Source organism: Ambystoma mexicanum, chromosome 11, assembly GCF_040938575.1.
Source record: "Ambystoma mexicanum isolate Mex_15411 chromosome 11, UKY_AmexF1_1, whole genome shotgun sequence".
NCBI classification, from domain to species: Eukaryota; Metazoa; Chordata; class Amphibia; order Caudata; family Ambystomatidae; genus Ambystoma; species Ambystoma mexicanum.
The window spans coordinates 331213793-331239967 of NC_090934.1; the positions used below are offsets into that span (position 1 = coordinate 331213793).

A 26175-nucleotide genomic window follows, 5' to 3' on the forward strand; every position below is an offset into this window, starting at 1 on the left:
GGATCAGCAGAGAGCAGCGTGACCCCCTACAGCCAGATGTCATTGAAGAGGTTTACTTTTTCCTAGTGGCAGATATCTTTTCATGGGACAATTTGAAGGCCCGGATATCAGTTCAGGCAGATATTATCTCAGGGGCACATGCTGTGTCAGGGGGGAAATACCATACTGGCCATGTATCATGGCAGCAAATATCTCATAATCAGTGTGGATATCATCTCATGAAAGGCATTGCCTCACAGGCAGTGTTTATCTCAGGGGCAAGTGTTGTCTCAGGGGGGACATGTCATACCGGCCATATATCATAGCAGCAAATATTATCTCAGAGCCAGATACCATACTCAGAGTAGATATCCTCTCAGGAACAGTATCTCAGGGTCACATGTCTCTCAGGAGAATATGCTATCTTTGCAGGCATATATATTGGCAGCCAATATTGCACCAGAAGCAGATATCATCTCAGGGAGAGATATTGCCATAGAGGCAGTCGTTATCTCAGGGGCAGGCATTGTCTAATAGCAAGCAGTGTCTCATGAGCAGATTTTGACATAGGGAGATGATGTCTGAGGACAAGATATACTATAGCCTCAGGGCCAGAGATCTGATCAGAGGCCGATATTGTCACAGAGGAAGATATAGATAAATACAGCACTGCTCCTCGCCCCATAAGAATCCCATTGTGCTGCATGCAGCAGCAGGACACTATGAGCTGACAAGGCCACATGTGGTACACTGATGCAGCTGACCTGCCACTACCATGGTGCAACACGATCATACTGCACGTACTGCAGTGGCTCCAGCCTCGCCTCAAACTCGCTCTACTTGCTTCCTGACAGCACATTATTTCACACACTGAATGGTGCATTCATTTCTCGCAAGAAATCCCTGTCTAACGGAAGGCTGGACTGGCCGACAGGAACATCTGTGCATTTGTCAACATGTTAGTGCCTCTGGAAGTCGACGGGGCTGGTGCAGAGTCATTCACATGGGACAGAGAGAAACGGTGGATTTATCCATTGAAAAATGTTTTGTGAACCAGGCGCAATGAGGGAGATAGAGACAGTAGGACAGGAAGGAAGGTAAAGAGAAACATAGATATTAGCAGCGCTTGCAAGTCCTTTTCAGCTCGCCCCCTCTGGAGAGTTCTGCCTACCATGGAGGCAGGGGGGGGGGAGTAACTGTACCAAGAAAAAAAATCTGGCCAGCCAGCAAGTTTACTGTGCTGGCTTTACAGCGGTGCAATAACCATTAATTGCAACCTTGCATAACATTATTGTTCGTATCATCATATCCAAATTGTGGATGGAGATTTTTATGGGAGGGTACTGAGGGGGGTGGGGAAGGGGGCTCAGGGAGATGGCTGGGTTGCAGTGAGTGAAAGAGAAAACTTGGCTCTTTTTTCCATTACGTGGAACGACCGGTGCCTCCAATACGGTCGGCCTTAAGCGGAACTCCCTCAGAGCAAATAACGTTACATTTTTTCTGAAAATGTCAGCACACTTTTGCAGTCCAGGGGCCTCGCTTTTCCATGTACAGACTCAGGTTACTATGTTTGGAGATACTTCAATCAGTCATGGCAGGGCCCAAGTCTGTTTTGACAGGAGAGCCCCTGAGGTCGCGTCCCCAAAGTCGAACAAGTAACTAAAGACTATGGTCAAATGGCCAGATTGCCCATCATTACAAGCGAGATAACTAGGGGGACTGTCACCACTAGCCAGTACTTAAAGAGACAATCCAACATCTACTCTGCCCAGTGTGAAAGCCCGGGTCTGCAAGCCAAGTATGTGCAGATAATCCTGCACACGGCTGCCGCTTTTTCATGTTCACCACAGATGCAGAAATGTCCTCCTGAACATCAGCAAGAAACAGATCAGAGCGGGGGAGCCCGACCCCTCCCTTCAGGGACTGTAGGGGTTTGCCCCAGCAGTCTTTTTTAAAAAAATGATTGGACTAAATGCATATTTTTCAAATCGAATGGGGGAAAACGCCATAGGATTTGCAGGCAGTTCTGAACACAGGAGACATTCGGGGACCAGGTTCTCTAACATTTGCACCAGCTTTAAAAAGTGAGCAAATGCTTTGATAATATGGAATAAGAAAACCGTTTTTTTTAAATCTAAAAACGTTTTCAATAGGGAAAAATTAATCGCACTGTTTATTGTACTATGTTTTCTGCATGACATAAAAAGTCATCTGTTTGCTAGGTTTCATTTCGTGCTACTTATCAAGCATGGGAAATAAAGCAGTCTGTTTCATCTTTGACCTTGTGAAAACATGGTTAGATAATGCAATTTGGGGCTAAACCTGTTTGCTGCATTCCCAATTGTCTAAGTAGTAAAATTGGTGTTAAAGTCATTTGCTCCACTTTTTTGCACAAGTGCAAAGCTTTGATAATCTGGCCCCAGCTGCAAATTGTGACAGTGCAGCTCCTGAAGAGTACAGAAGAAAGGGCACATTCCGGGCATGGTCGCCCATCTGGGTTGCCTCTAGGAAACATCCTTAGGGGGCACAGATGTCAAAGGGTAGAATGCGGGCCTGGTTGCATGGGCCATTAATCTTGGATAGCTCATGAGTTAAGTGCTTGCCTCAGACATGGGGCTTGCCTGTTCTTTGCAAGTTCTAAACCAGCAGCAGGTCTGACTCAGCGCTTCATCCTTCCAAATTCAATGAATCAGTACTGTAGCTAATAACATAGCTCTTCGAAGCAAGAGGAGTGCTGCATACAGCATTATGTAAGAACCCCAGTTATAATTATTATTTCACATTTCTGTGAGAGGAACATGACTCACCTGATGTTTCCATGAGTGACCAAAGGGACAATTTGTAGTACAGTGTGTTATATATAAATGGTTATTATTATAATTATAAATGTAGCAACATATATGATCATGTACTACAAAAACGTTCTCTACAGGAGACTCGCACAGATGCCCTTGCTCCTGGTTCTACAAGCACCAACAGAAAAGCACAACCTGTATCCTACTCCCTCTTCCCACAGTAACCCACCCACCTACTTTCTTACAGAACCATGTGAGTGCCTGGAGACCATGATAATGGTAGCGGTGCACGGTATAAGTCAACATAACATGCAACGCTCACTGACTGAATCACTGCAGAGTGATTCCAATTATGGCCTATAAGGAACATAAGGTGTAGTGAGGGGATTTTCCCCGGGTACTCATACTGTGCTAAGTGGGAAGCCAGGATTTGAGTCTTGGTTTCTGAGTTACCGTGTTCACAGAGTTTCTACATCTATTCCTATCCCATCTTCAGTTGTAGAAACAACACACAATGCTTTCTGTGGATTTGTCTTTCAGGGGCTGAACGTGTACTTTCTGCAAGAAATCTGACTGACAAAGCACTGGCTGAAAGATAAATCCCCCTGACAATATAAAAGAAATCTTCATAGAAACAGAATTTCAAAAACAATCTTGATTCATTTCTTTAGAGAATAGAAAAGGGCTGAAGTTGGCCCCACGTGAATTCAAACAGGTGGAGTGATATGCAGGTTACACACAGATCTTAGCAATAACCCCTGAACTTGCTGAGCTACCTTTCCATCACTCTAATTCAAACAACAGATGTAGATCACCTGATACTTGCCAATATTACCATGTTGCCGCACAAAAACACTTCCAAGCAAAATGGCGTTTCACCTGTAGCAACATCCACGCTGCGTTCAGTCTCTTTTGGGATACACAGACGGACACCGAGAACTGACGCATCCCTGCAAGGGGCATCGTGAGCTTCCTGCCCCACCGCTAAAGAGCAGAGGTGGCAGTAGCAAACTGTGCCCCTGTGTACTTGGGGCGCATACACTTCAGGGCACAGATAGCAGACTGCATCGAGCAAATCGCCTTTCCTTCCCCAGCGATACCCCACAACGTTCTAAAGCGGATCCCAGGGGTTCCACAGTGCTGTGCACCCTCAGAGAAAGGTCCCGGAATCTTGGAACCTTCAAAAGACATGGAATGTGTTGAGCAATCTGAAGAACCGCGTTGAACCCCTCATGTGAGTATGTATGTGCTGGGTTTAGTATTGCCAGAATAAAGCTGCAAAGCAGCGTAGCTTTACACAATGTTTAATGTATTCTTTTTTTATAACACGCCTAATACCGTGCCTGAGTTCGGCTTCTAAGCGCGGATCCGGGATTCAAACCTCTGTTGCTCTTGGTCTTGCTTCCAAGACCAGTGCGTTGCCCCTCTGCTATCCTCCTCAGTTTATACAAAAGGTATCATTAGAACCAAACAGGCTCAGACTGCCCTATAGGGAAATAGGGCAATGCCAGAACCAAAAACGCAAAATGCTAGTGTGGCCCATTTGTTTGGGTCAACGCGGGCCACTTTTTTTCCCAATGTGGGCCAGTTTGATAAATGACATCACCATCCGGGCAGTAGTTTTGACCCGTGTTAATGAATAAATATTCCCTAGCGCTTCCCTTCGTGGCACCCCTAAACAGTAACCCCCCAATCCCTCATCCCCCTCCCACCGGTCTCTCGCTGCACTTGCACGTTTTGAATGCTCACAAGGCCTAGTAGGGCCTCCTCTTTCTTTCTTCATTGGTATTAAAATTGCCTTTCACTACCATGTTCCCTGCCCGTTGCCCTCTTGGCGCTTTGAAACACAATGTACTTGATGTATAAGCGCCTTACAAATGCACAATAAATAAATAAATATTCTTTAAAATGTACAATTTGCATCACATTTTATTTAAAAAAAAATTCCCCCACCGGGTATTACTCAAACGTTCTGTCACAAAAGGAATGAATTGCTATTTTGCAACTTTGGGACACTGTTTCAGTGGTGCCCGACACTTGGAAGTACATGGAGAGAGGGGATACAGAGCAGAACACCTAGGGGAGTCAGTTTACACGTACACAGCGTGTGCTGCATCTTCGCCACGTTCAAGCAAGCTTACCATGATTTTGCTGACTGCTAACTGAGCTTCGGGAAGCAATGGGGCGCTGTACATCAGTAACGTTGTCAGCACTCGCCTATTCCTAGAGGTTCCATGACAAAGCATCAGGCTGGAGATACAATTGTGGGTGCGGTTTTCTTGTGAGCGTTGATTTTTCCAGGTGGGCAGAGAGCGTCACATTTGGGTACTCTGGGGTTGGGAAATCATAGAGTTTGCGGCTAATGGGTACCAGGAAAAGGGCTGTTGCCATCGCAGCCAGACCGCCGTATTAACCGGTCTCCCGACGAATCTCCAGACGTCCCCAGACTAGAATCTGCCTCTGCCCCCATGAACGCGGAGCTTGTTCTCCCCCCCCCCGCTGTTGCCTGCAGAGACGTCTCTCCCTAGTCCCCGCGCACAACAGAGGCGTTGCTAGGGGAGGGGGGGCTGAGGGGGCTATAGCCCGGGTCTTTTGGATGTAGCCCCGTATAGAAGCTCAGGGGTTACAACCAAAAAGGCTAGCTAGCCCCCAGTCCCGACAGTCCCAAAATGAGCGTACCCCTGCATCTTTTCCAGACCTAGCAACACCCCTGCGCACAACCACACAAAGGTTTCTCCAAAATGCAGCAACACGTCATTCTGGGAACAATTTCAAAGATCACTGTCTAACACGCTAGTAAACTGGTGACTTTCTCTCTTTTAAAAATATTTGTTTTTGAATATCATTACATCCGGCTATCTATTTTTTGTTGTGTTTCATACTGAAAGCAAAAAGGGATGGTCAGGTGTGTGGGGAAAGGGAGGATAGTATTCCCAGACGTGGCTTGTAAAGTTCCCGAGTTCCTTTCCACTAAATAAAAATGAATTAGAGGAAAGAACAGAAGCAACGGTGCGTGCATGGGGTGACGAGCGGCCTCACGGGCCAGAGGTCACCTCTTGTAAATGGCATTGGCGGGGTCATTTCATCTACTGAAAATTCATTAGAGGAAAGTAACACTGCAACAGCACTTTCGTCACGTGACAGGCCGCTGCACGGGCTGTGGGTCTCTTCATCCAAGCGACATTGCTGAGGTCATTTCCCCTAATTAAAATTAATTATTGGGAAGACAGTCGGTAACGTTGCCTGCATACAGTGCAAGACGCCTCAAGGGCTGGAAGAGAGAGGACAGTTGATGTGCTAGCCGTCTGCTCGGGCTCCTTGGGAGTGTAGCACAGCCTCGCTGCTGCCTCCTCAGGCCTCACCGGACCTCTTACAACAAACAAAACCGTTGACTTGCCATGCTTGTACACTTTGCCCACCTGCTACCGGAGGGTGCCGATTCAGCGGCAGAGGATGCCGCAAACGCCAACAGGCAGGGCCTAACTCTACCTAGAACTTCTGTAAGCCTTTGACTGAACGTTTCAAACTGGTCTGTTTGAAGGCACTTTTTTTTCTTTAAAAAGATGTCCTGCTTGTGAAACAGCACTGCATGCGGGCTTTTAAGACTAGCGGAAAGAGCACAGACTAGTGAGGGTTGAATGGCTCCAGAGGAAACTAATGTTGGTGAGAGCGTGCGAGAGGAGTGACTGAAAGGGAGAACGCGAGGAGAGGAGAGAACGAGTGAGAGGGGATTAGGCAGCTATGGGGAGAACAGCAGAAGAGGAAAGAGGTCAAAGGAAGCGTACTCTGGCGAAACGTGGAGCAGTGCAACACGTGGATTCCAGTGTAAACCAGCGCGTGCCCTTTGCAAGCTTTTCCCATACAAGCAATTGCTCCCCAGACTTGTGTGGGTTTGCACAGATTCCCCACAGTTAGAAATTACAACTTTCCCCCCCTCCCGGAGTACTAGGAAAAGATCCAAGTTGCATCATTAGGAGGTGCCACTTTAGACTGGGCGCTGTCAGCCATGGCGAAATCAGCCAGGGGCACTGACTTCATGTTTCCCTGGGGGGGGGGGGGGGGACAGGAGGGTGGCGGCACCCATAAAAATAAAAAGTCTCATTTAAAGTATAGGGACTTTTACGACGATGGCCCTTCCCGGGGGGTGCCTGAGCCCCGGAGCATCCGCATACTCGGAGCCCCTGAAAACAGCCACAAAATGTGGGGGAGGGGGGTTGGGTTACTGGATGGCAGTCTGAAAGCTGGAAGTGAGTGGCCAAGCCCAGGAGGCTGACTAGATATCACGCCTTACTGTGGCCCATGAGATGCATCGTTCACCCCAACCCACCAGGGGCGCAGCCAGGATTGTGTAACAAGTGAGTCCTCAAGCTAATGTAGTAGGGTGAGCGGGGGCCCGAAGAGGGAACAGGACTTGCTCTGCCCCGGCTGAATCCGCAGGCGCTACCAAGCGGGCAAACCGCTGAAGTTGGGTTTGGAGGGGTTCTACTCCCTTCCCTCCCTCCCAGAGACAAATATTTAAATAAGGAGTTAAAATGGTGCATTTTACAGTACACCTTCTGTGATACATTAGGTAAAAAGCCACACAGTTTACAATCGGTTTTGTAGGGTAAGACATCAAAAAGGTATATTAGAAGCCTAGTCACCAACAATGCACAGGAGTATTTTCAAACACATTTTCATGATGCCTTTGCCCACTGTGTGACAGTACTCTGAAAGTGTAAAACATATGTTCATACTGGTTGCGCCCAAACATGTCCATTCTGGTGCTCCTGAATATACCAGTATTCCCACTTAAGAAAATACTCATGTTTCCGTTTCCCATAATACCAGTAATAATACTATTAAAAAATATGTCCAGGTTGGCTCAGCCAGCATCCCTGCGGAAGACATACTCCTGTTGGCTTTGCCATTCAAAATGACATGACACAATAAGAAAACATGTCCAAACTGGCTGCATAAAAATGCCAGTCTACTCACGTAATAAATACAAAACATGTTCATGCTGGCTCTGCCAATATATGCTGTATCCCGAAGTAAGAACGTGCTCCTGTTGGCTTTGCCTTAATGCCAGTAAAAAAAAGGCCATGCAACAGTAAGAAAACAAGTGCTTGCTGACTAGCTGTTAGGATAGTTTAGCAGGTTGAACGCTTGCTGCATCAGTCTGAGAGTGATCTGCAGGTTGCAGGTTCAAATTCCCGGCAAGGCCAGCTCAGCCTTTCCTCCTTCTGAGGTAGATAAATGAGCACAAACTTGATAATTTTATATAACTATGTTCTCTGTACAGTGCGTTGGAGAAAACTCTATAAAAATCCTTATCATTACACAAATTCCCCCATAAAACACTCATGTTGTATTTGCCCTTAAAGACAGTAAAATATGCCATGCAACAGTAAAAAAAAATTGCCCTGCAGGCTGCACAAATGCACCCCCCTTACTGTGTAAGAACACAGATCATGTTGCCTTTGACCGTAACACAGTAAAACAATGCTGTGCCACAGTAAGTACGCATGCCGTACACTCCCCCATGTAAGAACACTCATTGTGTTGGCCTTGCCTTTAATGTGAGTCCAAAATGCCATTCCACAGTAGGACCCTGCCAGCTCCATTGCAGTATCCTCCACCCCATCCAAACCCTCATTCACAAAATGCAGCTCATGTTAGCTTTGCTTTGCCCAAAAACAGCAGTAAAACATGCCCCGATCCTAGCAAAAAATTGTCATGCGCCAATGCCCCAGCCTCACAGATACACTCACACACAGATACACTCAAACAGATACAGGAGATACACATACATAGACACATACAGATACACCCGCCACATATATACACACACAGATGTAGGCACAAAGATATACACACATTCATAAACATTCAAGTACCCATACAGCCAGAGCCGAACCGAGGCATGGGCAGTTTGTGCCATCGCCCTGGGCTGTATACTCTTGGGGGCCCCGCCGCTACCTGCTGCAGTGAGTCTAAGAATTAAGGAGGGCTGCACTGCTTCCAGCCACAGTGCTTTTCTTTGTGCCTGTTTCAGCGAGGCCGTGCTGTCAGCTCCCACCCCCTGTGACGTGCTTCCAGACACAAATACCTCCCGCTCACGTTCCCTGCAGCCCATCAGACCCTGTGGGACCTCACAGTTAGGGCTTATCACGGTCTCTTAAAAATAATGGTCCATTTAAGAACCTTTGTTTTGGCCCAGGGGTTGAAAAGGGACATTTTATTCCAAAAGCACATACAGAACAATTAGTTGCTGTCTATATTGTTTACATATTTGATTGAATTCATATGTCCGCATTTGGTGAGTTAAATATATTTTTTTGGGTGGGGATCATGTCAAATCTCATTTGCATTATATAAAGCATGCTTTTCTGAAATGATGCAGAAGGTTACCATTTCACATTATACTTTGTTTTGATTATCTGCCTGATTCATGGAATTATTTGTGCTGAAAACGCAGATTTGCGCACCTTTCTGCCCGAAAATCCCCATACTTCAAACAGGGATTTTCGGGCAGAAAGGCACGCAAATCTGCATTTTCAGCGCAAATAATTCCATGAATCAGGCTGTAAGTCTTGAAAGATGGCCTACAAGTCATTTTTTATAATTATGTTCAATTGCCTTCTGGGATTTGTAGTGTTCATGATGGGGTGAACATAACACAACATTTGTACTCTTTTTGTTTAACTTATTTATATACGGATTTCTATATTGCTGGAGTACTTTATGATGTGTGTAATTTTTTATAAAACAGAAACACAATTACGCACCTAAGAAAAACAAACAATTCCTGTAACAGCGCCTCGATGCCTGCGGGCTGTATGAGCACTTTATAAATATTAAATAAATAAATTTTTGAAAGCTAAACGTCGTGGTGAGGAGGAGAAAGGATCAGAGGGCACATTTGTTGTGATGATTTACCAGGTCCATGGATGAGGGGAAGAGAGGTTGTTGGACTGAAAATGTTCTACTTGGCCCTGTGCTGATTTTCAGGGTACACACTGAGATTATGTGTGGGTTGACCGCGTCCACCCATTTTTTTCACAGTGTCGACTCCATCCCCCTTGGGTGTCGACTCCATCCCCCTTGGGTGTTGGTGAGGCCAGCATGCATAAAAGCTTGTTTGCAAGTTTTCACCCTTCAGGATTTGAACCGACTTACCCACAAAACCACATGAAAGCATCTTCAAAGCATACGTCTTGTATTGGTATTTTGCTTTCCATAGAATATTTCAATATAGATGTTTGAGTTAAAAGGGTGCACACCTTTTATACTTTGCCAGCAGTGTTCTAGGAAAATCTCCTCTAGCTGTTTTTTTTTTTTCCTCCGGATATTGAGGATTCATTTTCTTAAAGGCAATGCTCATTTCAATTTTGAATTTTCTTCTATTAGGAAAGGCCAGTTTAATTAAATGTGCAAGTATTTCACTTTAGAATACGTTCAGTTCCTGTGCATATGTTAATGATCCCCATACTTTTTTCTGGACTTGAGCGCTGTTGATGACATTTGAAAACGTATGGAATTGCTTACACTGGCTGCCTCAGTACCTTTCCGTTAAATAGGCATTATTACGATTGCACTATCCTGCAGCAAAAGCTATCCTGACCTTTCATCTTTCAAAGGTGTAGTCACATTCGGTATGTTTGGATTACTCATTGGATACTCATTGCTCTTTGCTCTTTGCTCTTTGTCCTGCCCTCCCTCATCACAGTACTTTCTATTGAGGTACCCATCTCTACAAATGAGTCAGCTCACTCAGTCGGCTACTCCAAAATAAGCCTCACTCCTGATATTGCTACAACAGTAATATTGACAGCTAAAATTCAGATATTGATTCTCAGTTTTTTTGGTCCTCACGGATATTAATGACTAATTTTGTGACATCATTTTTTGCAATGAAAATAAAGGAGCCCCACACATCTTTTGCTGCCCAAGTGCCCCAAATTCCGGGGCCGGCCGTGCATACATCTTAAGTCATCCACACGAGCATCCTGAACATTCACACTCACTTTATTCTCATTCACATCCACACTCACACCCATGTACACCAGTCACACTGCATTCAGTCACATGCATGCACTTACACACACTCCCTCGCATACAAACATACATGCACGCATTTACACACTCCGTGACATGCATGCATACATTAATACATGCATGCAATCTATGCACACGTGCATACACACAAACAGAAACACATTTTTCTGATCTATATCCCGCTGGACCAGCTCAGGCCCGACCTTGTGTACACAGGCATCTCACAGGCTATTTAGTTAAATAAAGCATGGCTAATTATTGGAGGCATGGACCAACTAAAGGTTCAGCCCTGCATGTACGCCTTTAGCTTCCACACAGGGGGTCTATTGATATCATTTCCTGGGCAGGCTTCTGTTCTCTGCATGTTTGTTGACGTTGCAGTCACATTAACGAATGTTTCCACAGCTCAGAGAGTGGTGTATATTTTGAAGTTTAAAAGCCAAGGCAGGCTGTAATGTGTGTGTGGCAAAGCACACATGTAATGTCATGAATTAACAGAAATATGTTGCTGTTTAATAAGACTTTCAACATGGGAGCAGCTGTTCTAGGCCCCTATGAGGCTCGGGGCCCATTTCAACTGAAAAGTTTGCAAGGTCCTAACAGTGTCCCAGGCGACCACCCCAATAAAAGTCTGCCCACAGAGTGCTCTGCATGTGTTGTGCCAGCAGGGAAATTTCTTTGGGCTTCATGCAGGAGAGGGGGGACTATTCAGGAGGAGACTCCGCCCAAGACATTTGCAATGTGTTTGAGGTGGGTATCTTAGACACTGAAAACATCTGCAGGGGCACCCAGGCAAACCGTGAGGTTAGACAGGCGCAGTGTGACTCTCCAAATACATTGGGACATTACACGTGTGGACAGGGGATTACACACCGCATTAGGTTGTGCGAAGGGCTCTGGTTTAACACACAGACCAGCCAACAGGTCCTTGTACGGAGGTTTCAAATGCAGCCCCTGCCTTGGGGGCCATGGGTGCCAACCTTTTGCTGCAAGGGGAGAAATTCCCACACCGAGCATGGCGCACCAATCCCGAGGTCTATAAAGCCCATTTGAGAGCACATTTTGCAGCAAGAATTGAAAAAACAAAGCCATAGCATTTACAGGCAGGTCTACACATAACCTTTTCGGCAAGTCAGATAATTTGGTGAGCTGTCTTTCCTCAGCATTCTCCTTTTGGATCTCCACGTCCCTCTGTTTCTTCTTTGCCTGCCCAACAGCTTTGGCCTTTCCAGCCCTCCCCTGCCCCTTCACCCCACAATCAAGGCTCGGGTGGTCCATTCATGAGGCGGCCTGCCCACTGTGGCTCGGGTGGTCCATTCATGAGGCGGCCTGCCCACTGTGGCTCGGGTGGTCCTTTCATGAGGCGGCCTGCCCACTGTGGCTCGGGTAGTCCATTCATGAGGCGGCCTGCTCACTGTGGCTCGGGTGGTCCATTCATGAGGCGGCCTGCCCACTGTGGCTCGGGTGGTCCATTCATGAGGCGGCCTGCCCACTGTGGCTCGGGTGGTCCATTCATGAGGCGGCCTGCCCACTGTGAAGTGAGCAGCACTTGCAAGTTTTGCAAGATGCACGCTAACACTTCACTGAGCCGCAGCACAGCACTCGAGGAGCCAGAAGCCCTGTCGCGCTGAGGGATTTAAAGGCGCACAGCACTCAATCCTTATTTTTTGGGTTTTGATTTTGGTCGCCTCCCATATAAATACATGCAGAATATCCACAGGGACAAAATGACACTCCTGCCCTCGTTGTTCAAGGAGCATGGGGCCAACGTCCCTCTCGGCCCCACGTAGCTGTCGCCTATGTTGGAGGCCAAGGCTCGGTATCATGGTGAGCAGGGTGGGGGTTTACACACGTCCAGTAAGCATTCATGTTTGCATTCTTTTGGGGATGCGGGGTGGCAGCCAAGGGTTTCCGAGGGCATGTGACGCTGGATGTCTGCAGCGCCAGGTGGGTTGGGCACCACCCGCGACAGTGCACAGCATTTGTGAGTAGATAGGTCCTGCGGGTGTCATGGGAAGTTCGTCGATTCGCGGACCTTCTGGTGGGTGGTCCACAGTGTTATTATTATAAGACTTTTATACTGTGCTCAATCACCACCATAGTATTGCCAAAGCGTATAAATAGCCTTGGCTGAGCTGCAGGGATCCTGTGTCCCCGCCGGTGAGAGATTCCCAGAGTTTAGTCTGTTGCAGGAAAATGAAAATAGTGGGATAGAAATAGACAATGGAAAGAAAGGAGGAAAGTAAAAAGGGAAAGGTGTACGATACAGAGATTGGAGGGAAGGCAATGACTATATTCTGGGTGCATGAGGGGCACCAGATGGGCTCGGGCTGTCCTGAGCAGGGTGCAGCGGTGTTTGATTGATCGGGCACTGCAAGTGTGCCAGGTACCTGTGCCCGATAACAGGCCCGGGCCGTGCAGTGCTGCTATTTCTTGTTATTGGGTGCAGGCACCCTGGATTCTGCCATTCCCATGGCCTCTTGCCGCTCTGGCACCAGTAGGAGTTGGGTTGGGATTGGAGTTGGTTCGGCTCATACATCACAGCAGGTGTTTGGAGGAGATCGAGGTCGTTGTGGCGTGCAGATCGGCACTCGACTCACTCTGCCTTCAGGTAGCATTTCAGATCCGGGTTAAGATTTCTGCCCATTGGACTTTCCACTCATGTATCAAAATGTTTTTTTTTTAATGCAACAACTCTGATGTCCATCATGCTCAATGAAGCCCGATGCACCATGTTAAAAATACACATTGTACTGTACACACTGTCACATATGCACTACATGATAGTTGCCACGCCACAGTGTCGACAGTCGCTGACACTGCTCCGGGCACTAAGGTTCGTGGCCATCGACGGCCCCGCTACTAATCCACGATGGAAGAAAGAACACAGAAGGAACGGCCTCAAACTCTGGAGCCCCCATCCCTTGCTCGGGGGCTGCCAAGCTAATTTCACATGTCAACTCCTAGACGTGGTGAATGAAAAAATATACATATCCGTAATATCGAATCAATAATCTAGAAAGAGAAAAGAAATAGAACATGGAAGTGTGTTATTACGTCCCCAATTATGTGATCTCATGTTTGAAAAAACATGTGTGTTCGGTGACACCACTCGTGACCATTGCTTGGGTAATATGTGTGCTGCTCCTGCTCAGAACCCCCACCATTCTGCAATGTGTGAGATTTGCAGGTGAGGGGTGGACTGGCCCATAGGGAACTCTGCAGATTTCCCGGCAGGCCTCTGCACCCTGGGCAGGAGTGGACTGGCCTATAGGGAACTCTGGAGATTTCCCGGCAGGCCTCTGCACCCTGGGTAGGGGTGGACTGGCCTATAGGGAACTCTGGAGATTTCCCGGCAGGCCTCTGCACCCTGGGCCTCTTTTGTGTGGTGACCTATTTTATGTCAAAGATTTCTCATAGGAAAAGGGTTGGGCTTGCTGCCAAATGGGTAATATGGGGCCACTTATCACATTATGTCCAGGGTCTGCTTTGGTTCCCTGTCCACCCCTGTAATGCAGGTTGACCTCCGCCTCCAGCCGCCAGTCACACCACAGGCATATTTGCAGCCTGGATACTTTGCTTCCCCTACATCCCAACAAATGAAGACTTCTGGAGTCCCTGGTCATGCAGGACAATGTTCCCAGATATGACATGTCCCCCTCAAAATCTGTGTGTTTGCCTATTCGGGATAATTGCGGAGATGGGGACATCTCTTACACATGGGGATGGGGTGGGGGGTTTAAGGGCGACCCTCGTAAACTCCTTGTGCATGGTTGTCATGGCTGGACTGAAGGCCGACACCAGCGATGGTTTGGCTACTCACAGTGGAGGGGCTTATCTTCTATGACCAAGAGGGCCATTGGTAGCCCACTCACTGCTATGAGGTGCTGAGGCGGTCAGGCTCACCGGGCAATCGCGAGACGCTACAGGGGCTGGGGTAGAGTCAATCCCACGACTCTCCAGCCCACCAGACCAACGGGAATGGTCTGGATAGACCAGGACTGCGAGACACTACAGGGGCTGGGGTAAAGTCAATCCCACGCCTCTCCAGCCCACCGGGCAATCGGGAATGGTCTGGATACACCAGTGACTGCGAGACACTACAGGGGCTGGGGTAGAGTCAATCCCACGCCTCTCCAGCCCACCAGACCATCGGGAATGGTCTGGATAGACCAGTGACTGCGAGACACTACAGGGGCTGTGGTAGAGTCAATCCCACGCCTCTCCAGCCCACCAGACCATCGGGAATGGTCTGGATAGACCAGTGACTGCGAGACACTACAGGGGCTGGGGTAGAGTCAGTCCCACGCCTCTCCAGCCCACCAGGCCATCGGAAATGGTCTGGATTCACCAGTGACTGCGAGACACTACAGGGGCTGTGGTAGAGTTAGCCCCACGCCTCTCCAGCCCACCAGGCCATCGGGAATGGTCTGGATAGACCAGTGACTGCGAGACACTACAGGGGCTGGGGTAGAGTCAATCCCACGCCTCTGCAGCCGGCCAATGTACACGTGGTTTCTTCTGCGTGCGTACCAGGACGTAATGCGGATTTCGGGACAACGCACTCACGGTTTGTGCCACCGTAACACGACGGCAAACTCTACTGGCGAATACAAACTGCCGACTGAAAACAGCAGAAACCTCATCAAACCGGTAGTCAGTTCCAAGACACAGGTGGACAAATGAGTATCCACCACCGGGTAATGCCCCCAAAGAAAGCCGCACGCCAGCAACTGGATCCAGAAGAACACACCAGGTGTAACTTCGGCATGTCAGTCAAAGAGCCCTTGGAGAAATCCGACTTCCCAGCCGTTTTTTCCCTCTCTGACCTGACTGCAGTCTCGGGATTGCAACCAGCCCCCCCCCCCCCCCTTCCCCACCTTCTCTACTCTTCTGCGTGATATTAAATATCCACCAGCCGAAAGCATAGCATTTCCTTTATCAGGAAATTTCACGACAAACACGATATTGGACCTGCTGGTACCGCAGACAGTCTGGCGAGCGGCAGATCTGTACCTCGGGCCTGTCCGGCGGGTGCGTTACAAGGGCGGGGAGGTGTGGGGGGGGGCAAGGGGGGGGTTACCGCAACTCACTGACGCACATACAGGACATGCAGCCCAGGGACCCGAGAGGCCCTCTTGCGAACACACTACCTGCCTCCTTTCCCCACGAGAAGAGCAACTCAGCCCCCGTCCCGTTACCCTGCGGGGTGCTTCCAACCGCATCACTTATTCATGGGCATCGCTTGCGGCGGGCACTTGCACCGCAAGGCGTGGAGTTTTTCGATGTAGGGCTGGTGCCAGGGGGAGAGATAGAGGGAAACCACTTGGACACTCCCGGACAGGGATTTCAAGGGCAGGCCTGGGCAGGGCCAGCAAGCGTGTGAACGCAACAAAAAGACGAGGCGAAATCAGTCACCGCCTACAAAAGCAGGCGAGAGCTAGGACCCTGAAGGATGTCTCCCTTGGCATTATGTGCAAATGAACAGGTGTGCGGCAGACAGGCCAGCCCTGCTAGTATACTGTCAATTACCGCATTTACACCAGTAAGGGGCGGGGGTGACAATGCAGGGTCCATCTGGGCGGGCTCCTCGGCAGGTGCGTGTGGAGGACCGAGTGTGATGGCAAAGTGTGTCTCGCCAGAAGATCACACCGTGCGCGTCCAAGAGGGTTGCGGGCGAGTTTAATTTCCACCGAATAATTACGCTGTGTTTGTGGTGTGTTTGGGGGGGAAGGGGAGTGGGAGCTTGTGTTGTCAGCAGGTGAACACCCTGTGTGCGGTGTGTGAGTTTTCGATGTGTCATTCAGATAGCGCTCCCGAACAGGAATCACAAGGCAGAACCGCGCGCGTGTGTGTGTGTGTGTATTTTGCGTGATTTCAAGAGGTGCTCCCAGTGTGTGCATGTTGGAGGCGGGGGTTGATTTCCCATCCGCAACTGGGGTCGTAGTCCATTCGTGCGCAGTGGCTTGACCTGCAAAAGACGGACTAACATCTCATTTAAAAAGTTGATGGGTGCTACTCACATTAGCCCACGTGCAAGCAATTGCACCCCAAACTCTCCCCAGATACACCCCTCTGCACTCCGTGTGTCTAAGTATAAGGGCGGTCTTTGATCGTGTCCAAACAGAATACATGAGACGCGAGAGTGACAGGAAGGGGGTCACTACAGCGGTCAGGATGGGCACTTGACAGACATCTCGCTGTCTCATGGACAGGGGCATATTACAGACATGCCATTGAATGATCGACTGGCGCACATGACAGACACGCCACTGCCAGATGCATTGAGGGCGTGGGCAGGGGCATACATTGCAGACTTCACATTACACCCTCTAGGTGGACTGGGAACGTATTATAGGTGCCCGCTTGCCCAACATCTCGGGGGTATATTAGAGACACCACGCTGGTGGACAGGCGCACATGGTACAGACTTCACATTGTGTGATGGACCGGACACTATGTTACGTGTCACAATCAAGAGATTGACTCTGTCGGGCGGCACGAACAGACATCACCTTTGTCTGAGCTGCGAGACAGGCAGATTATAGGCTGGGTGGTATCCGCCCCGCACCAGAGTGTGCGATGCACAAGAGACTGCATTACAGACACATGCATCCCGGGCATGGGATTGTCGCGGTACTGGGGAACATGCTACAGACACCAGGTTGTCTCTGGGCCGGGGGAAAAGACTGGGGCATAAAACCGGCTGGAGGCACAGTACAGGCACACAGTGAACTTGCGCGATACGCGGGGGCACAGGTTACAGACATCACACTGTGCGCAGCAGAGCATATTACAGACACCAGAGTGTCTTTGGACTGGGAGACATGTTACAGACATTACGTTGTCTCTGGCCGTAGCGGGGTCGCGCCAGAGGGAGCCGTGTTACGCACATCAGTCACATAGGCCGTCTACGAGACTGGGGGGCGAAGGGGCACGTCTGGCGGCAGGATCCGACTGTCGGCCTGGCGGCACGGCGGGATGCTGCTGTCTCGAGATTGATCGCGGCGCGCATGCACCCGTCTCTCCATGCATCAGGCGGCGGACACTGCTGAGATACGTCAGAGGCCGGGATGTCTCGGGGCGCTAGTCCAAAATGCACCGTCCATACTAGTCAGGATTGGGGCGCTCCTGGCTGGGACCAGCCCTAAACAGGACCAGACTGTCCCGTGGGCACGGCCTCCATTCCGGATTGCCTATAGGCCCCCACCTGACCTAATGTAGGGGCACGACGGAGGGGAGAGGGTTGGAGGGGGTGCCTTGAGGGGTACTTCCAAAGGTCAGTGGCAGAGACACGGATAGCGCTCTGCTCATGTGAGACATGCCTGGCTGTCCCAAAGAATCACCATCCGAGGCGAGACCAGGCTGTCTCGTTGGTCGGAAGGGGCGTGGTGTCTCAGGCTGAGACTGTTGGGCGGTGTAGGTCTAAGAGAGAACGGACTGGTTTGAAAGGAAAGGCACTCTAGAGGCGTGCTGCTGTCTAAAGTAGGGGCGCCACCGTCTAAAATAACCGAACTATGTCTGGAGGGCGGCAGAGTTACTCTCGTGCAAGGACACCAGCAGGGGGCGCGTTGGCAGGAAAGTCGGGAACGGTCTCCTAAGGACCCGCCCGTGACGGTCTCTTAAGTACCTGCCAGCCTCGTGACTGTGTAGATCGTCTACAGAGATACGGGCGGCATTTTGGAGTGAAAAAAGAAGCGGGGAGGAGGGGGATGGGGGGAGATCACGAGACATGCGAGAAATGATCGCTAAAGGTGCCGACGGAGAGCACCCGTTCGGTGGCCTATGGCCCTCTGTGCAGAGCGAAAGCCCGTGACAGGGGAGGGGGCGGGGGATGGGGGGTCCTTTGGGGATGTCTCTTGTCAGAGCTCACAGTCTAAATGCAGGGGTGTTGCGGAGAGTGACAGAGAATTTACAGAGGTGATGGTGGTCGAGGCCTAGCCTGCATAGAGTGTGCTGTGGACTGGTGATGGAGACACTCACTAAGAGAGGGTATTGTGCTCCAGTGATGGATGCACAGCCTGTGTAGAGTGTGCTATGCACCAGTGATGGAAACACCCTCTAATAGAGGGCATTGTGCTCCGGTGATGGAGGCACAGCCCGTGTAGAGTGTGCTATGCACCAGTGATGGAGACACCCTCTAATAGAGGGTATTGTGCTCCGGTGATGGAGGCACAACCTGTGTAGCGTGTGCTATGCACCGGTGATGGGGACACTCACTAATAGAGGGTATTGTGCTCCAGTGATGGAGGCACAGCCTGTGTAGAGTGTGCTATGCACCAGTGATGGAGACACCCTCTAATAGAGGGCATTGTGCTCCGGTGATGGAGGCACAACCTGTGTAGCGTGTGCTATGCACCAGTGATGGGGACACTCACTAATAGAGGGTATTGTGCTCCAGTGATGGAGGCACGGCACGAGTAGAGTGATGGAGACACCCTCTAATAGAGGGTATTGTGCTCCAGTGATGGAGGCACGGCATGGGTAGAGTGTGCGATGCACCGGTGATGGAGACACCCTCTAATAGAGGGTATTGTGCTCCAGTGATGGAGGCACGGCATGGGTAGAGTGTGCGATGCACCGGTGATGGAGACACTCTCTAATAGAGGGTATTGTGCTCCAGTGATGGAGGCACAGCCTCTGTAGAGTGTGCTATGCACCAGTGATGGAGACACCCTCTAATAGAGGGTATTGTGCTCCGGTGATGGAGGCACAACCTGTGTAGCGTGTGCTATGCACCGGTGATGGGGACACTCACTAATAGAGGGTATTGTGCTCCAGTGATGGAGGCACGGCACGAGTAGAGTGATGGAGACACCCTCTAATAGAGGGTATTGTGCTCCAGTGAGTAGAGTGTGCGATGCACCGGTGATGGAGACACTCTCTAATAGAGGGTATTGTGCTCCAGTGATGGAGGCACAGCCTCTGTAGAGTGTGCTATGCACCAGTGATGGAGACATTCTCTTATAGGGGTATTGAGTAAAAGTGATGGAGGCACGGCCTCTAGAGTGTGCTGTGCACCGCTGATGGAGACACGCTCTAATAGAGAGTACTGTGCACCAGTGATGGAGGCACGGCCGGTGCAGAGCGTGGTATGCACCAGTGATGGAGACATTCTCTTATAGAGAGTATTGTGCACCAGTGATGGAGGCACAGCCTGTGTAGAGTGTGGGATAGAGGCGGTGGAGGCCTAGTCCGCATAGAGAGTGCTTTGCACTGGTGATGAATGCACAGCCAATATAGAGTGTTCTATGCACCAGTAATGGAGAAATTCTCTTATAGAGAGTATTGTGCACCAGTGATGGAGGCACAGCCTGTGGAGAGTGTGCTATGGATTGGCGATGGGGGCATGGTCTGCATAGAGAATGCCACTGAATGGGGACACACTGCATAGTGGGTGTTACGGACTGTGGATGGGGATACAGTCCTTACAAAGTTGATGGTGATCGATATACAGCCTGTATAGAGTGTGCTGTGCACTAGTGACGGGGACACCCCCTACATAAAGAGAGTTGGGGACGTAGTCTTTATAGAGTGTTCTATGGACTGGTGACGGGGACACACTCTGCATAGAGAGGATTATCGACCGTGGACAGGGACACAGTCTTTACAGAGGGTATTATGGATTGGTGATTGAGACCCAGCCTGTAAAGACTGTGCTGTGCACTGGGGATGGGGACACCCCCAACATAGAGGGGGAGTGTGCGATGTACTGTGCTGGAGGCATCACCCTATAGAGTGTGCTATGGACTGGCGATAGAGGCTTAGTCTGCATAGATTCTGCTATGGAATTGGGACACACTCTGCATAGAGGGTGTGACGGACTGTGAACAGGGACACAGTCGCTACAAAGAGTATTATGGATTGGTGATGGAGACACAGCCTCCACAGACTGTGCTATGCACTGGTGACGGGGACATCCCCTACATAGAGGGAGTTGGGGACAGAGTCTTTATAGAGTGTGCTATGGACTGTGCTGAAGGCATAACCTGTATATAGAGTGTGCTATGGACTGTGCTGAAGGCACAACCTGTAGAGAGTGTACTATGGACTGGCGATGGAAGCCGAGTCTGCTATGGAATGCGGACACACTCTGCATGGAGGGTATGACGGACTGTGGAAAGGGATACCGTCTTTACAGAGAGTATTGTGGCTTGGTGATGGAGACACAGTATGTACAGGCTATGCTATGCACTGGTGGCGGGGTCACACTCTGCATAGATGGTGTTACGGCCTGTGGACAGGGACACCGGGCCTCATTACGACCCTGGCGGAGTGGGTTTACGCCAGCGTTATTCGCGGCGGACCCGTCCGCCCTACTACGAGTTTCTGTAGCGCCATGGAGCGTTTTCCGCCTGGTTTTTCCGGGCGGAGAAATCCATGGCGCTACGGGACCTTGTCGTTAATTACGCCACCGTATTTTGAGGTGGCGTAATTAACGCCTTCCCCACTCCCATTATACCCTATGGGGCAAAAATGGGAATGGGGAAGGGTAAAATGGGGGATGGGGATTTACCGCCCCGCCAAGGTCGGAATGGGGCGGAAAATCTGCCAACCCCCATGGCGCTATCGGCAGCTTTCCGCCGTGCTCCATGGTGCATATTGCACCACGATCTCCGCCAGGGTCGTAATGAGGGCCACCGTCTTTTCAGAGGATATTGTGGCTTGGTGATGGAGACACAGTATGTACAGGCTATGCTATGCACTGGTGGCGGGAACACACTCTGCATAGATGGTGTTACGGCCTGTGGACAGGGACGCCGTCTTTTCAGAGGGTATTGCGGATTGCTGTTGGAGACACAGCCTGTACAGCGTGCACTATGGACTGATGGGAGGAGGCGCGCTCTGCTTGCCTCCTGCCAGTCCACTGAGACAGCGCAGAGAGTGCAATGAACTGATGGGAGCGGGGGCTTCCTCTCGGGACTCACCCCAGTCAGTGGTGGCATTATATGGAGAGTGCAGAGTGCTGTTGGGGGCTGTCGCCTGTCGGTGACAACGGTAGAGACGGCAGTGTCTCTCATGGACGCAGACAGTCTATACGGATATGTGCTGTTGGCTGATGGGGCTGTCGTATGTTAGCGCGGACAGTCTATATTAAAAGAGGATTGCACAGTATATTCGTCATTGTCTTACATGTTTAATGGCACATCGGTAGCGCTTTGTTGATCGGCCAGCCGCATGCAGCACTATAGAAGCCAGATAAAATAAATATACATAAAACATAATGTTGGATTTATAATCTTTCCTGCCAGGAGACCTCATAGTCTTATATCCTCCTCGTTTCTGAATTCTTCCCATGCATCTGTACCCACCCGCTCCTCCTTTAAGGGCACCGCCCCCTTTAGTCCACAGCCACAAACTGTTGCAGTTCTCTTTATCCACAAAGTTCTATGCATTGCACACTGTGACTCAATAACACCACTCTAAGTATACCCCCCCCCCCCACCCGCTTGCGTATACCATCTCTAGAGTACCCATTCTCGTCCCCTAAGCAACCCGCCTTCAGTATACCGCCCACGGAGTTAATACTATCGCCTTTCTCACTAAATGATGCAGACCCCGTGTGGCCATCCGCGTGCAGCTCGGGATATCCCCTGCCAACCCCCCACCCACACCCACCCGCTTCCCGGTATATCGCCCAAACTAAGTATAGCGCCTGGAGTGCCACTTCATCTTCCAAGCGCCTGAGCCTTGTACGCTGATATTCCAGGACGCGCCCCCTCTCATGCATGATCCTTTCGTGCAACCCCCCTCAGTACACCGCCCCTGAATACACCACCTCAATACCGCCCACAACACTATACCGTCCGGGCCGCTTCCCACCTTCCAGTGTCGCAGTGACTCTGGCCGCTTTGATTCTCACCAGACACCTCTCACCCCCATTATGCCTCCCACCCCATGAACATACTGCCTACCTCGGTACATCGAATACCCACGCACCTCGCCCCCGCCCCGCCCCACGGAGCTCGGGATGTCTCTATTGAACGAGTGCATGCCCCCTCATCCTACTCAGCACCCTTAAAGCGGGGTCCCCTCTTCAGTATACTCCCGTGGGCATATCGCCCCTCAGTATACCACCCCTCGATACACTGCCCCATTACTGCCCATCTTGCGGCCCACAGAGAGGAGGATGTCACACATAAAGCAGGGTCTCCTCTTCAGTATACTCCCGTGGGCATATCGCCCCTCAGTATACCACCCCTCGATACACTGCCCCTTTACTGCCCACCTTACGGCCCACAGAGAGGAGGATGTCACACATAAAGCAGGGTCCCCTCTTCAGTATACTCCCATGGGCATATTGCCCCTCAGTATACCACCCCTCGGTACACCACCCCAGAGTGCACTGCCGCGGTGCCCGTCTCCTTGCAGCCCAGGCAGCTGGACATGCCACGCTTAAAGTAGTGTCCCCTCTTCAGTATACTGCCGTGGGTATACCACCCCCTGTACGCCTCACCCTTCATACCACAAAGCTGAGGATATCATGTCACCCTTAAAGTAGCGCTCCCTGTTCAGTCCACTCCTGCTGGTCTCCTCTTGCCCCTCGGTACACCGCCCCCGGGCCCCTTACCTTCCAGCCCGCCGAGCTGTTGCTGTCGCCCTTGTCCTTGAAGTAGGGCACGCTCCGCACCATCCAGTCGTAGATCTGCGCCAGCGTGAGCCGCCGCTCGGGGGCGCTCTCTATAGCGCGGGTGATGAGGTCCGCATAGGACAGGTTGCCCCAGGCATTCCTGCGGGAGCTCTTGGCCTTGCGGAGCGGCCCGTCGGCGGGGTCGGCTCGGGGCCCCCCGGACACGCCCTCCGGGGTCATCTCGGGGTGTGGCGGGGGCCAGGTGCACGAGCGGGGCCGGCTCTGGGGGGCCAGGTCGGGGTCCGGGTCCGACGGTCGCCGCTTCTCCTCCATACCCCGAGCCGCGGGGAGTCTCTATTTTCTGATTGTATATTCACAGTTTGGAATCAGAATCCGGGAGGGGGGAGCAGCCGCCTCCCCCCACAAGGTCCAACCAGGCGTGATAATGATAATTAAAAAAGCAGCAAATATCAATAAAAGCGAGAGAAGAAAAGTACAAATCCGAGGAAGCCGGATCCGGGGAGCATGGAGCCCCGGGAGGATGGGGGCCCCCCAATCCTCAATGCAGACCCTGGAAGTCCAGGCGAGAAGTGCGGTCCGATGAGTGCCCCCCAAAATAACGGCCAGACGGGCAGGGCTGTTCGTGTCAATCCGGGGGGTGACTGGTGTCCTCAGAAATCTTCAGGCCAAGGAGAAAATGGTACAAAAAGATTAAGCGAAGGCAGCGTATTGGAGCCAAGGTCCATCCATGGGGGGGCTCAGGGGGTGCCCGCCCGTCTCCGCGGGAGCTTCAGACAGCAACAGATGGGCAGCCGCGACTTGGGCTGAAATCACGGGGAATCAGTGCCCTCCTCTCCCCCGTCTGCCTCCTTCCTGTGGCCGGGAGGGAGGGAGGGAGAGGCAAGGTCCGGGGCGTGCAGCCCCCCAGCAGCGCACACGGAATCTGGTAAAAAGCACAATGTTGCCTGCTCACAGCCAGCCGGCTTCAGCAGCAGCAGTACGGGGACGAGGTGCCGGAGTGGGCGCTCTGCTCTGGTGCAGACAGGGCACGCACGTCGGGGCTTCTTCACGGCAGACAGGGAGTGCGTCAGGGGTCCCCCCAGAGCAGGCAGAGTGCCCCTGCGTGCCGACAGAGGTCCCCAGGCCCTCCCCGCGTAGAGCCGGCAAGCTCCCTGCCAGCCCTGTCTCCCGTGCCAGGTCTGCGGTAGGCACTGACAGCGCTCAGCCGCCTGCTCAGAGCCAGCCTGTCTCATCCGCGCCTCGGCCACTCCTTCCTACTTTCTTATGGAGTTGACAAGTGACATCAGCAGCTCCCCACCCCTCGCGAACAGAGGTCCCCCTCGCCCGGGTGTCCCTCGGCGGGGGAGGCTCGCTGCAGCAGCCAAGGCAGCAGTGCAGGTGCAGAGCTGCGTGTGCCCCCCCCCCACTCCCCGCCTGTACTGCCATGCAGGTAATAGTAATAGCCGCCCTCGGAGCGGCAGCGCCCCCTCCCCTCCCCCGACCCGCCCGCCGTCCTTGGCAGCACTCCTCCTCCCGTGTCTGCACAGTAGCCACCTGCCCTCAGCACCCCTCCCCTGGCGGCCGGAGCCATGTCTGTGCGGACATATTTCACGCTTTCCTTCTGCCCTCCACACCACCCCCACTGCCCTGGCTGTGGCAGCCTGGCGAGACCTGTCAGCACCCCCCTACTCTACGCTGCCCTCGGTACATGTCCGCCTCAGTCTCTTTCAGTCATGCAGGTAGTGGCAGCACCCCCACCTGTTTCCTTCACACCACCCGACCCCCAAAGCCTATTTATTTATTTATTTTTTATTTGTATATGGTTTTTGAAAAAGCTTTTGCAATACATTTAATCCACATTAAAAAAGTTACAGCATAAAAACTGAAATATTAACACTACATTCTCGGCCCCTTAATTAAAAAAAAGGCATGCCAGTCTCCTCCGAAACAAACAGAGTGGTTAATGTAAGAAGTGTTCTGACTACCTACTTAAAAGACTCCATCAATTTTCCGAGGCCAGATACTAGGGGGATTTCCATAAACATCATTTAAAATATAGACGTCTAACATCTGATTTCCAAAGTGCTTAGGTGCATAGAGTTGATAAAAGCAGCCAGGGCTAAACCAACCGAAATGTTAACACTTCTCAAACCACATGTCCACAGATGGTCTTTATTCTTCCAGTCATTACAGAAAACCAGCTTCTTGAAATAAGCCGATATTTGTGCGTCCAGGGCTCAGCAATCTACACACTGCACCCTTCTTGGGGATCTTTCCCCTACCCCGCATCACTTCCTTTGTTAATATACATTCAAACAGAGTGGCATACAGACAGCTCTATAGAAACGTTTGGGGAACACATTGAAATAGGGAGAAATAGGGAGCAGGAGCCCCTCTCTTCTGATGCTCATGTACCCAATGTTCGGGGGATGGATATGCATGAAAACAGTCTGCTCCATTCATCCAATGCTTATCATATGAAGAGTGTTTACCTTTATCAGGCTCATCTTTCAGAACCTCTGTGTCTCAATTGCATTCCCATAGCAGTTTTTCACAATATTTTCTACTGGTATAGCGTCCTTTCATCGACACCCGTTTTTATGATGGGTGTTTTGCCGCAGCATTTTTGCAGAAAAAAAAGTTTTGATTTTTGTTGTGGGGTGGACAATGGCATATAAAGGTGGGGGGGTGGGAAATAAAAAAATAGGTAAATGTTTGGTGGTTGGAGGGGAAACCCCCCAAAAATAATACAAAAAAAATTCACAAAGTTTTTTGGGGAAAAATTCCACA

The 26175-nt window shown here is 50.8% G+C and overlaps 1 protein-coding gene across 1 annotated transcript in view; it reads right to left on the reverse strand.

Annotated features, from left to right (window-relative positions):
- The window catches only part of FOXO6 (forkhead box O6), a 318593-nt gene extending 293822 nt beyond the window's left edge, over nucleotides 1-24771 (reverse strand). The window contains exon 1 of the mRNA XM_069623048.1: nucleotides 23386-24771. Coding sequence (XP_069479149.1) covers nucleotides 23386-23718 — 333 coding nt within the window. The 5' untranslated portion in view covers nucleotides 23719-24771. The remainder of the gene's footprint in view (nucleotides 1-23385) is intronic.
- Nucleotides 24772-26175: the final 1404 nt, after the last annotated feature.